The sequence below is a fragment of the Salmo trutta genome, chromosome 38 (genome assembly GCF_901001165.1).
Source record: "Salmo trutta chromosome 38, fSalTru1.1, whole genome shotgun sequence".
Taxonomy (NCBI): Eukaryota; Metazoa; Chordata; class Actinopteri; order Salmoniformes; family Salmonidae; genus Salmo; species Salmo trutta.
In genome coordinates, this window is record NC_042994.1 from 21,310,784 (window position 1) to 21,324,979 (window position 14,196).

Below are 14,196 nucleotides of genomic sequence, written 5' to 3' on the forward strand. Positions count from 1 at the left end.
TCAACTCTGAATATACAGTTTTTTATGTTCGGCTAAGTTCACTCTTTATCCTAGTATAAAAAGTACATTTGATGAAAGACATATTGCAAATGAACAAAGCTTCATTGTGGGTCGAAACACTTTCTATTTAATGACGAGAAGAATATTGAAACATCAAATCATGAAATGTACCTAAGGACTTCATAACACATTCATAACTTAGAAACGCATTCATAAGCAGTAAACATAACATGCATACGTAAACAACCACTTCAACTTTAACTGAAAATATAAAATAATGAGTGGTTATAGTTAATAATGATTTGAATGACAAAAACAACAACGAATTAAAAAAAACTGCACGCTTTGTTTCAACCTTATGAATGGGCCTTGGCTCTTAACCGTTGGCCATGCCCTCGTTATGCTGACGTCAGGGGTTGGGTTACTTTGGGCTACGTGTGGAGTGAAGTTGGGGGGGGGGGGGGGGTTGGGGGGGGGGTGTGGGGGGGGTGTACGGTGCGTCGTCGCCATGCGACTCGACCAGAACGACACACTGCAAACAAGAGTCAGACAATTTGTTATGTCGCGTTCAAACAGTTTTTATCTACTACGAAACCCCAAAGGAGCGCAAGTCACCACGTGATTCAATTATTTACCTGGGTTGCCCCCGCTCTCCAGTTTCGTTTGCATTGTTTCAGGAGTCTTCTAAACTTGCACGGTAGAAACGCGTGAAAAGACCTGGGTTTAAAGTGGCACTGGCTCTTGTATAAGCATGGAGAGAGAGAGCGTAAAGGAACGGGCCGCCGGGACCGATTTGGACAGGGACCAGCAGTATTGTGAGCTTTGTGGAAAGATGGAAAACCTGCTTAAATGTGGACGGTGTCGGAACTCTTTCTACTGTAGTAAAGAACACCAGAAAGCGGACTGGAAGAAGCACAAGCAGTTTTGCAAAGAGGCCGAGAAACCTCAGTGTCAGCCACAGCCCGAATCAACACAACAGCCCGCACGGACTGCAAAAGGAGGGCAAGACAAGCACCTAAAAAAGAAAAGCACAGAACAGAATAAAACAGCTTCTCAGAGCACCACAAACACTGGGCTTTCAAATCCGCCTGCAGATGGCGAAAGAATTAAAGATTTGATCACTTCAGCAACTAGCTCGGGTAGTGTGTCTGACAGCAAGCAGACTGGGGAAGGAATTAAACTCAGGTCTAAGACCAACGGACAAACGATGTCCCCCCCGCAAAAACTGGCTATGGACTATATTGTTCCATGTATGAATAAGCATGGAATTTGTGTTGTTGACAATTTTCTTGGAGAAGAGACAGGACAGAGTATTTTGGAGGATGTGAGAGCCCTCCACAAGACTGGTAAATTTACCGATGGGCAGTTGGTTAGTCAAAGAAGTGACTCCACTAAAGATATACGAGGAGACAAAATAACCTGGACTGAAGGAAGAGAACCTGGTTGTGAGAAGATAGCCTTTCTCATGAGTCGCATGGATGACATGGTCCGACACTGTAATGGTAAACTGGGAAACTACAGAATAAATGGAAGGACGAAAGTAAGTAAACACTGAAAGTGAGTAGCACATTATAACTTATTGAATTTGTTATTTATCTTCTCCAGGTAGGCATATTTAAAAGTGATTTATTTTTGCAGCAACATAATAATCATAATATTGAAAACAATAATAACATATTTTTACATGTGTAATAATAATAATAATATGAATATGGTATCATATTAATTATACTATAAGAATATATAACACATATAATATTATAATAACAGATAGGCCTATTCTTAAAATAATAATGAATAAGCATAGGCCTATACAGTGCATTTGGAAAGTATTCAGGGCACTTGACCTTTTCCACATTTTGTTACTTTACCGACATTCTAAAATTGATTAAATCGTTTTTTCCCTCATCAATCTACAATCTGCAAATGTAGAAAAAAAAACACGGAAATATCACATTTACATGAGTATTAAGACCATTTACTCAATACTTTGTTGAAGCACCTTTGGCAGCGATTACAGCCTTGAGTCTTCTTGGGTATGATGCTACAAGTTTGGCACACCTGTATTTGGGGAGTTTCTCCCATTCTTCTCTGCAGATCCTCTCAAGCTCTGTCAGTTTGGATGGAGAGCTTCGCTGCACAGCTACTTTCAGGTCTCTCCAGAGATGTTCGATCGGGTTCAAGTCCGGGCTCTGGCTGGGCCACTCATGGACATTCAGAGACTTGGCTGTGTGCTTAGGGTTGTTGTCCTGTTGGAAGGTGAACCTTCATCCCAGTCTGATGTCCTGAGCGCTCTGGAACAGGTTTTCATCATGGATCTCTCTCTACTTTGCTCTGTTCATCTTTCCCTCGATCCTGCATTTTGGCAAACTCCAACAAGGCCTGATTGGTGGACTGCTGCAGAGATGGTTGTCCTTCCGGAAGATTCTCCCATCTCCACAGAGGAACTCTTGAGTTCTGTCAGAGTGACCATCAGGTTCTTGGTCACCTCCCCGATCAAGGCCCTTCTCCCCCGATTGCTCAGTTTGGCTGGGTGGCCAGCTCTAGGAAGATTGTTGGTGGTTCCAAACTTCCATTTAAGAATGATGGAGGCCACTGTTCTTGGGGACCTTCAATGCTACAGACATTTTTGCTCTGACATGAACTGGTCAACTGTGGGACGTGTGTGCCATTCCAAATCATGTCCAATCAATTTAATTTACCACAGGGGACTCCAATCAAGTTGTTGAAACATCTCAAGGATGATCAATGGAAACAGGATTCACCTGAGTTCAATTTCGAGTCTCGTAGCAAAGGGTCTGAATACGTATGTAATTAAAGTATTTCTGTTTTTATGTTTAATAAATTAGCAAAAATGTCTAAAAACCTGTTTTTGCTTTGTCATTATGGGGTATTGTGTGTAGATTGATGAAGAAAAACATTAATTTAATACATTTTAGAATAAGGCTGTAACGTAATAAAATGTGAAAAAAGGCAAGTGGTCTGAATACTTTCCGAATGCAATGTATGAACGAAAATTCGGAAAGTAGCCCTGATATGGACAGGAACCCGGGTCCCTGCGTCTGTCAGTCCAACACCTCACACCTTACACCAAGAGTTCTGAACGTACTAAGGAGCCTACGCACACTACCCCATCCTGCAGAGATCTCACAAACCCCCCTTCTCCAGCTGGTACCCAGTCAGGTCCCTGCGACTGTCAGTCAAATAACAGTGATTTAATGGGGGAAATAATAATTGAATAGTGCACATTGCATTCCACTGGTGGAAAAAGTACTCAATTGTCATACTTGACTAAAAGTAAAGATACCTTAATAGAAAATGACACAAGTAAAAGTGTAAGTCACCCAGTAAAATACAAAGTTTTAAATATACTTAAGTATCAAAAGTAAATGTAATTGCTAAAATATACTTAATTATCAAAAGTAAAAGTGTAAATAATTTTAAATTCCTTATATTGAGCAATCCAGACAGCGCAATTGTCAATGTTTTATTTATTTTATTTACGGACAGCCAGGGGCACACTCCCACACTCAGACATCCTTTACAAACGAAGCATTTGTGTTTAGTGAGTCCGCCAGATCAGAGGCAGTAGGGATGACCAGGGATGTTCTCTTGATCAGTGCATACATTGGACCATTTTCCTGTCAAAATGTAACGAGTACTTTTGGGTGTCAGGGAAAACGTATGGAGTAAAAAGTACATTATTTTCTTTAGGAATGTACTGAAGTAAAAGTTGTCAAAAATATATACTGACCAAAAAATATAAATGCAACATGCAACAATTTCAAAGATTTTACTGAGTTACAGTTCATATAAGGAAATCAGTCAATTGAAATAAATTCATTAGGCCCTAATCTATGGATTTCCCATGACTGGCCATGGGTGGGCCTGGGTGGGCATAGGATTATCTTGGCAAAGGAGAAATGCTCACTAACAGGGATGTAAACACATTTGTGCACAACATTTGAGAGAAATACGCTTTTTGCGCGTATGGAACATCTCTGGAATGTTTTATTTCAGCTCATGAAACATGGGCTCAACACTTTACATGTTGCGTTTACTTTACTATTAACACTGGAAAAAATCTATAAAGTACATTCAAGTATTTACTTAAGTACTTTACACCACTGCTTGAAACAAAACAAAATCAGTGTTACTCACAATAAAATGACTTGGTGATTATTAAATTGTGTAATTAATTTAATATTACATACATTTATTAAGACTTAAACTATTACTACGATATGCTACTTTCCATATGCTAGGATATTTGAGTCATATGACAAAAAACAGAGAGAATGGGGTATTCCCTATTACTAAAGAGTCCAGATTCTCTTTTCCTCCATCACCACCTCCTTTTTCTTTGTAAGGACAATAGAGCTCTGTCGTCCTAACATATGTTTTTCAGTTTATTCATGAGGAAAGGGGCGGTGGGATTTGATCTCATGCAGTTATTGGCCATATGTGCTTGGGGCACTACAGCACTACCAATGTGCCGCACTCCCACACAACAACCTCTCCCTCTTAACACTAGAACCGCTGGGCCTCGAGGGACCCCAGTCAAGCTAATGAGGAGTCATTCTGACTGCAACATTCTAACAGTGTAATTTATACATTTCATATATGCTATCGCAAAAATAATTATTTGGTTGGGTTTATGAAGGCCTTGGGTAACATTAGAATACGATTGTTATTTTATTTCAAATAACACTACAGCATTTTCGTTAGTTTATGTTAATGTATGCTATATGTAAAAACAGAAAACACCCAAATTCAAGTGGTGAATCAATTTTATTTGTGGAGTGCCATTGTTACAACAATAAAACAGAAAGCATATGTGTTCAAACTCGGTAACAGCTTCTCTTTATAATGACAAAATAAAATAAATGCCCCAACCACCAAGACACACGGTCAGCAAGATGCGTGGTCAAATGATTAAAACATCAGTAGCCTAAACATCATTATAAGCGACAAGTAGCCTTGATAAATTGTGAAAATCATCAGAAAAGCAATAATGGCATTATAATGAAAATAAGTGTCTATGACAGCAGTCAAAAATAGTTAATTATTGTCAGCTCGTGCTTACATTGTGTGCGTCGTCACGGAATGGCATAATTTGGATTTTATTTAGCTGTTATCCCTCGTCCAACAGTTTACAAAAATCTTAATACTTTTCACTTGCTTGACACACAGTGCATTCGAAAGTATTCAGACCCCTTGACTTTTTCCACATTTGTTATGTTATAGCCTTATTGTAAAATGTATTAAATATATATATTTTTCCAATCTACACATAATACCCCATAATGAAAAGCAAAAACAGGTTTTTAGAAATGTTTGCAAATGTATTAAAAATAAAAAACAGATACCTTATTTACGTAAGTATTCAGACCCTTTGCTATGAGACTCGAAATTGAACTCAGGTGCATCCTGTTTCCATTGATCATCCTTGAGATGTTTCTACAACTTGATTGCAGTCCACCTGTGGTAAATCCAATTGATTGGACATGATTTGGAAAGGCACACACCTGTCTATATAAGGTCCCACAGTTGACAGTGCCACAGTTGACATGTCAGAACAAAAACCCCAAAATGAGGTCGAAGCAATCGTCCGTAGAGCTCCGAGACAGGATTGTGTCGAGGCGCAGACCTGGGGATGGGTACCAAAAAATGTCTGCATCATTAAAGGTCCCCAAGAACACAGTGCCCTCCATCATTCTTAAATGGAAGAAGTTTTGGAACCACCTAGATTCTTCCTAGCTGGCCGCCCAGCCAAACTGAGCAATCGGAGGAGAACGTCCTTGGTTAGGGAGGTGGCCAAAAACCTGTTCACTCTGAGAGAGCTCCAGAGTTCCTCTGTGGAGATGAGAGAACCTTCCAGAAGGACAACCATCTCTGCAGCACTCCACCAATCAGGCCTTTATGGCAGAGTGGCTAGACGGAAGCCACTTCTCAGTAAAAGGAATTTGCCAAAAGGTACCTAAAGGACTCTCAGATTATGAGAAACAAGATTTTCTGGTCAGATGAAACCAAGATTGAACTCTTTGGCCTGAATGCCAAGCGTCACGTCTGGAGGAAAACTGGCACCATTCCTACGGTGAAGTATGGTGGTGACAACATCATGCTGTGGGGATGTTTTTCAGCGGCAGGGACTGGGAGACTAGTCAGGATCGAGGGAAAGATGAACGGAGCAAAGTACAGAGAGCTCCTTGATGAAAACCTGCTCCAGAGCGCTCAGAACCTCAGACTGGGGCGAAGGTTCACCTTCCAACAGGACAATGACCCTAAGCACACAGCCAAGACAATGCAGGAGTGGCTTCAGTACAAGTCTCTGAATGTCCTTTAGTGCCCCAGCCAGAACCTAAAAATAGCTGTGCAGCGACGCTCCCCATCCAACCTGACAGAGCTGCAGAGAAGAATGTGAGAAACTCCCCAAATACAGGTGTGCCAACTTGTAGCGTCATACCCAAGAAGACTTGAGGCTGTAATCGCTGCCAAAGGTGCTTGAACTAAGTACTGAGTAAAGATTCAAGGTCTATGTAAATGTGATATTTCAGTTTTAAAATTTTATACATTTGCAAAAGTTGATAAAAACATGTTTTTGCTTTGTCATTATGGGGTATTGTGTGTAATCCATTTAATCTATTTTAGAATGTATGTAACGTAACAAAATGTGGAAAATGGAGTCAGAATACTTTCCGAATGCACTGTACTTTTGTTTAGTAATGCGTAATAGTCTCCAGTTCTCTCTTTATTGTGTCCCCGTCGCCTTGTCATTCTTCAGCACCATTGTGGAGTACAACGGCTGTGCAGGTGCCTTATTTTGCGCAGAGGGAGGGAACGAGCTCCCACCTCAATTTGTTCATGGTGTCTGCCATTGACAGTGGAGTGAAGAAATTGTTCATGGTGACATTTCTCCCCTTGCCAACCCTGATATAGGGGACATACCATTTTGTAGATTATAATTAGAACAGATCAATACAATAGAATGGCCCGTCCTGTTCTTTATTCACAGTTGGTGATTACATAATTATGCATTGTTCGCTTTCCCTCGCTCATCAACCCATTTAGCCCTTTTTTCCCCATTATACTTTACTTCATTTATTTAATCTGTTGTTGTATGTGTGAAATCAGTTTCAGTATAGTTCAGGTTTAGTTTCGAGTCAATTATTGGGGTGATTAGATGATGGGCATGGCAGGTAGCCTTGTGGTTAGAGCGTTGGGCCAGTAACCAAAAGGTGTGACAAGGTAAAAATCTGTCGTGCTGCCCCTGAGCAAGGCTGTTCCCCGGGCGCCGAAGACGTGGATGTTGATTAAGGTAATCCCCTGCACCACTCTGATTCAGAGGGGTTGGGTTAAATGCGGGAGACACATTTCAGTTGAAGGCATTCAGTTGTACAACTGACTAAGTATCCCCCCCTTTCAACTGTCGGGAGAAGGAGGGGCAACGGGGGATAACCATTCTAACACAACAAACGGTGTGTTATATAGACTTATTTAGGAAAAGTCAAGAACGGAGGGGGCAGTCAAAAGTGTTAAGCCTAAACAGAAAGGATTCAGCGATGGCTGGCCACTGACTATTCTTTACCCTTTGTCCGCCCTGAACAAGATTATTGTAACGGCTGTCGGGAGAGAGAGTAGACCAAGGCGCAGCGGAGTTAGTGTTCATCATTGAATTTAATAACAGAAAGAACACTATACAAAACAAGAAAACCGACAGCCAAACAGTCCTGTCAGCCTGTCAGGTGCAAACCACACAACAGAAACAATTACCCACAAAACCCCAACGGAAAAACAGGCACTTATGTGTGACTCCCAATCAGCAACAACACTCTACAGCTGTGCCTGATTGGAAGCCACACGGCCAAAATCAATGAAACAAACCAACATAGAAAAATGCACATAGAACGCCCACCCAATGTAACACCCTGGCCTAACCAAAATAAAGATCAAAAACCCCTCTCTATGGCCAGGGCGTTACAATTATACATGAATCTGGGAATGACGGCCAATTGCTCACGGCCAACTAACGGCGAGGGTGCGGCACACACCTGTGAGCAATGGTCGACCACAGACGGTGTTGGACTGATCGTTGGTTCCGATGCGTCCCCTACTTTATGATTGAGTTCCTGCCCGACTTTATTGCTTCATTGCATGCCAGAACTTACTACGCTTGGATATGTATTTAACATATAAGCTAACCACATCATATGATATAGCCATCTGATGCCCGACTGCACAGTTAATGATGTGGCATGCAACCATTTGTACACATCTAGTCGGGTAGGAACTCAACCTATACTTGTGTGTGAGATCAGTCTTCACCCCTCCACCAGACAGAACTGTACTAGGGTTATAATGCAGTACTGTGTTATTCATCCAGTCTATCCACACACACCAGCTTAACCACCCTGCTAGTATGCACTCATTAAGCCTAATTTCTTGACAAACTTTGAAGTCTTAACCATTCTATATACAGAGTTGGTGTGTACTGTTAACCGGTTGACAGGTGATGCAATTTTTACAAAAGGATGGAAAATAATTCCATGCAAAGCAATTTGAATACCTTCGATTGAGTTGTATTGGGAGCTGCCCCTTGCGCCTCTCTCACCAGCTGTTAATGTTTACATTTACATTTACGTCATTTAGCAGACGCTCTTATCCAGAGCGACTTACAAATTGGTGCATTCACCTTATGATATCCAGTGGAACAACCACTTTACAATAGTACATCTATATATTTTTTTGGGGGGGAGGGTTAGAAGGATTACTTTATCCTATCCCAGGTATTCCTTAAAGAGGTGGGGTTTCAGCTGTTAATGGTACTCTACTGCCAAACTCTCATGGGTTATCCTTACTTCATTCCACAATCTGTCCCCCTCGAGAGGACTAATTCACTAAGGTATGCCTCTGTTGGGGCCCCTATAGGTTCTCGCCAGGGGTTCATTGCAGTCCCCAGGCCCACAGCCAAATTGCTGTGTATCTTCTCTCTCTATTGTTCTGAACTCTCTGATATAAAAACTAGAGTCCATTTCTTTAAACAGGGACTTCCTGGCAGGCTGCACCCAATGCTACTGATAGGCTGTATTTGAGTCATCCATCGCCAGGACGACCTTCACATTTCCTGCATGCGAGGAACGCCCCTTTACCCGCCAGCTTTGGCCCTTACTGAAAAAGGTTGTGTTGTGTTTTAGAGGACAATTGCCTTAAAGATACACTATGGAAGTTTAGTTTTGTCATTGTTTAAGTCAAATTTTGGCTTGGATGTTGTCTGTATGTTTCATATGCATATTATACGTTAATAAATTAATTTCCTGTTTTATGAAATCACAGAAATCCATTTAATAGTATTAGGGAAACAATGTATGCTTTTTCTCATGGATGTGAGAAAATGTGCCTCTGTCCAATGAGGTCATTTCTGGACAATGGGCTATTTCTGTCCATTTAGGGTACCTCCTTTGGCTCAAGAGCACCTCCGGGCAGATGCTACATATAGCCTCTTTAAGTTGTTAGACCAATAGAGAAAAAAATACACTGATGTGTCAGTTACTGATGTAACTGCCATTTTGCTTGGGTGTGTGTCTCTGAACCCTTCGAGCTGCTGTAGTTTTCTCCACACTGTTGGCTAGCAAGGTGACTGAGTTTGTTTTTTCACAGCTGTGAAGAAGGACGACCCCTGATAGATCAGTGACTGTTTGGACCGTAGATTGGAGGGCTTCCCTTATCAGTCCCTATACACAGACAGACACACGCATGAAGCTGAACTTTGTCTGCTATGGAAAACAGTGCAGCTCTGCTTGCTTGTCACGCAAGCCCCAGATTCAAGGTCTATGAACTTTATGTCTGAGTGTGTAACCAAACCAAAAACGTCTAAACTACTGTGAGAATGTTGCTTTTGGAAGCCTAACATGCTCTGTGTCTTGATGTAATGTATCTTTTGTCTATAATGATTGGTTCTGTTGTTGACGTGGTGAATGCAAACACATTTCACTACAAGCAAAGCCTGGCTTTTGTGGCTACTAGAATTGGTATCTGGTGTCAAGATCTGAAAGTAATATGAAATGACAGCAATACTACACTGGAAACAACACTATGGTATGATCTTAAAGGAAAATAATCCTCTACCTAGAGTACAGATAGGGTTTTCAAGAGAAATTTGATAGGAAGTAATCCGCCCTGCAAGCTTAAATAGTGGCTTGTTTATTTTCTATAATAATTTGACATTTGCCTCAGTCATTAGTTTATGAGAAGCAGAGTAGTGTCCAGGCCTGAAAGGTTTCATTTGAACATTTTCCGGGTGTTAGGCCTAAACAGTAGGAAAATAAACAGACTGACCATGATATTGTGCGGCGGGTATTCAGATTCCCCTGCCGTATCAGCTAACAAATCGAAAAGAGAAAAAAATATTATTGTTTCCTAATTGATTGTTTCCCAGCGGTCCTGGGACTTTGCACAAATGCACTCTGTTAAGGTCTTAAAGGATAAGAAAATGTCCCCTTTCTGTGATTGCAAGGCTTTGACTTATTTGCCCCCAAACATTGCACATCTATGTGTTGTCTCTTGTCACTATTTTGAAATATACATCATCACTCAAAGTGTTTGGAGCCGAACACGCTAAAGTTCTTGATTGATGGACTGTGACTTTTAAAATGTGTTCATTTATCAACACTTTTCAAAGTTTTAATTGAACGCTTTTCCGGATAATTATAAGTAGATGTTGTGTGTTTATCTGATGTTTTTGTAAGTGTATCTGATGTTGTGTGTTTATTTGAACGCTGTGGGTGTTAAAATTGCTTAGGATATTGTCCTGTGTACTTTTCTGTTTGACAGTTCAAAGGACATGTCAACTTCAATTGATAGACTTATTCCGTTGGGAACAAATGGAAGATACTAGGCGATATTTGGAAAATGCACAACACCAGATACACTTTTGTACACATTCAAGGAAATTGGCAACAGTTTAATGCAGCTGGTCCCTGTGTCATCTGTGGCCGTGCACTACAACAGGATGTTTCCAGAAGCGCCGAAGCAGTACTTCCTGCAGACACTGATACAGGCAGCAGGGTCATGCTGGTTTCTCTGACCATTAGCGCAATAGCATGTTAGCACCTACTAGACAATGAGGAAATGCTCAAGTTACTAGGCAAATAATTGTACTCTATCCTTTCCCCTTAACATGGCCCATTGCATAAATCTGGGATCCACCTGTGCTTCCTGAAGAATCTTACTTATGGGGACCTACAAAATGCAGTGGTCCACACATGGTAATGGGAAACCTATGGCATCATTCCTCCTGGTTGTGTATACTGGTTGACTCAGGCCTCATAAAAATTCCAAAAGCCTTTAGTGAGTTACAGACTGCGTTAGGGTTGTTTGAACCAGTCCTGGCAGTTTTCTCGCCATTTTTCTCCTGTCTAGGAAGCGCTATTGATTAATTTAGGGGCCTGTTTGGACAGGCAGCGATGCAACGGGTTGACCCTCACAGGCTAAGGAGCTAAAGGCTAATGGGCGCTAAAACAGCAATTTAGGGAATGTAAACAAAACAGGATGAGAACAGGCTGAGTTTATTTTTCGTGGCAAAAATTGTTTTCCGTTGCGTGCCCTAATGAGCACGACCCTGGTGTCTCTGGGTCTGTCAGCCTATACTTCCTCCCTGGTGGTGGGTCGGTGCTGGAGCTCTATGAAATGCCCAATGCCTCTATTTCCATTCTACGGTGGAGATGCACAGGCTAAGGAGAGCCGGTTTTGCCCCGTTGTTTTAATTCAGAAGACCGAGGCTGCTCCAATCGCCCAGAACTCACAGTGGCACTGTAGACTCCCTGTGGAAAGTCCCCCTCAGTACAGTCTGTGAAACTGAAAGGAAATAAGAGTTTTATGTTACTCTGTTTGAGAGGTTATTTAAGAAATGTTCACATCATAGCAACGTCCTTTTTTTTGGATCCTTGAGTGCTTGAACTCCTTATCTGTGCTGCAGCTCGTATGTGAAAACAAAATGAATCCTGGTCCAAATGGGTTCTCATGTGCTTCTGAAATGGAATGACGTTGCTTTACCAATGGTTGGAGTGGGGCTACCGACTTTCATCTCCAGCTGCACAGAAAGCTTTGATATGATGGTACAACTTGTTGTAACACCTTCTTACAGTAGTGCAATGCTCTTCAGTCGTGATCTTGGGGACCCACAGCTTTTGCACATTCAAGCCCCTGAAAGTTTAATGTGGTGTGTTTAGCGCTGGGATAGAACAGAAATGTCCACACCCTTGGTGGTCCCCAGGACCTAAATTGTAGAACACTGCCGTAAAGAAGAGCCTATTTATCGACTATGATTGAATTGGATATTGCATGCAATTTCAAACGTGGATGAGTTGCTTCCTGTTATAAGTGAAGTTGCTTTGAAAGAGGGAAAACAGTTGCTTTTTAAAACAGCTGCTTTATGTAAATCCAACTTAAGGCAGAAAACAGTGTACAACCTACTTGAAAGTCAGTCTCACTTCAAAAGGTCACTTTGAAGGCAGCTCAGGTCCTCCATCTCAAACAACACTAAGTGTCTGTGTCAGATAGTAACTCATGTAACGTAAACTGCACACTGCAGGGTTTGTGCATGACCCATCTCAATCCTAAATTGGCTCGCTAACCTCCCTCCCTTGACCATAAAAATGTGTTTACGCCAACACCGGTTGAGCCTGGCCTGGATGCTCTTCTAGTGCCAGGACAGGTCCCCACTCCCAGCTAGAGGAGCAGCAGCCAGCTAGAAGACAGACGGGCAGCCTCACGCACCGCACGTAGCGAGATCATTAAAATAAATCCTGTCTGGATGGGCTCCAGCTGCCGATACAGCCACCGCTGAGTTTAGATCAGTTCAGCCACTCTTCACCCTGGAGTAGTCTTGGGCAGTATACCGTTTATACCGTATACTGCAGTGGAGGCTGCTGAAGGGAGGACGGCTCATAATAATGGCTGGAATGCAACAAATGGAATGGCATCAAAGACATGGAAAAAATGTATTTGATACCATTCCTGTCACGTCTGCTCCCGCTCCCCCTCTCCGGTGCTCGAGGTCACCAGTTCACTCATCATTACGTACACCTGCCACCATCGTTACGCGCACCTGCACTTAATTATGGGACTCACCTGGACTCTATCATGTAATTTACCTCATTTACCAAGTCAGCATTGATGTTGTTATGTTTCTCCTGTCCAGACGCTGGTCTTGTTTTGTTTCATGTCTATTTATTATTAAATCCACACCCTGTACTTTCTTTTCACGCCCGGCGTCTGTTACAGAACCGTTACAGAATCCTGACTCCCCAATTGGAAGCAGAGTACTTTTGTTATTTATTTATTTTTTGTTGGTGACGTTGGGTCCGGGTGCCGCTGCCGACACAATCGGGGATGCCTCAGCTGGCTCGAGAGTTTCGCAAGCCTCGGCCGGCTCATCGGGCTCCCACGCCTCGGCCGGCCCGCCAGGCTCGCCCAGGTAGGACGCCAGGTGGCACCCCTAGAGGACGGGGTACTGCCACGTCTGCTCCCGCTCCCCCTCTCCAGTGCTCAAGGTCACCAGTTCACTCATTACGCACACCTGCCACCATCATTACGCTCACCTGCGCTTAATTATGGGACTCACCTGGATTCCATCACGTCATTTACTTCCCCTATATCTGCCACTTCCTCAGTTTCATTCCCGAGTCAGCATTGATGTTAATGTTTCTCCTGTCCAGATGCTGTTCTTGTTTTGTTTCATGTCAATTTATTATTAAATCCACACCATGTACTTGCATCTCGTCTCCCAGCGTCTGTCGTTACAGAACTGTTACAATTCCACTAATTCCGATCCAGCCATTACCACAAGCCAGTCCTCCCCAATTAATGTGCCACCAACCTCCTGTGGTATACCGGGGTATTGGTTAAAGCCACAGGATGGTATTTCAATACCGTCAACTATTTCTATTAAGGTTTTTAATAAATGTGAATATTTGTACCTACCTTAAGTTAATACCTGCAGTCAACTTGTGTTATACGTTACGAGATAAAGCAGATTGACTTCTTCATTTCACCTGTCACATTATGAAGCTTACCGTATTTCCCCAGAACAGATGAGCCAGTCGTGTGTTTATTTTTAAATAGCACAGCAGGAGCCGGTGAGTCCATAGCGTTCTATATCTATCGGCGAGTCTCAGTTGTGCGGTGCACATGAGGTGA

General features: G+C 42.2%; 1 protein-coding gene across 3 annotated transcripts in view; it reads left to right on the top strand.

Moving 5' to 3' along the window:
* Positions 1-487: 487 nt before the first annotated feature.
* Positions 488-14,196, top strand: part of LOC115177591 (egl nine homolog 1) — a 42,998-nt gene continuing 29,289 nt past the window's right edge. For 2 of the 3 annotated variants that reach the window (XM_029738472.1, XM_029738474.1), the window contains exon 1: positions 488-1,540. In XM_029738472.1, coding sequence (XP_029594332.1) covers positions 752-1,540 — 789 coding nt within the window. In that variant the 5' untranslated portion in view covers positions 488-751. The remainder of the gene's footprint in view (positions 1,541-14,196) is intronic. The other variant, XM_029738473.1, reaches the window with a different exon arrangement.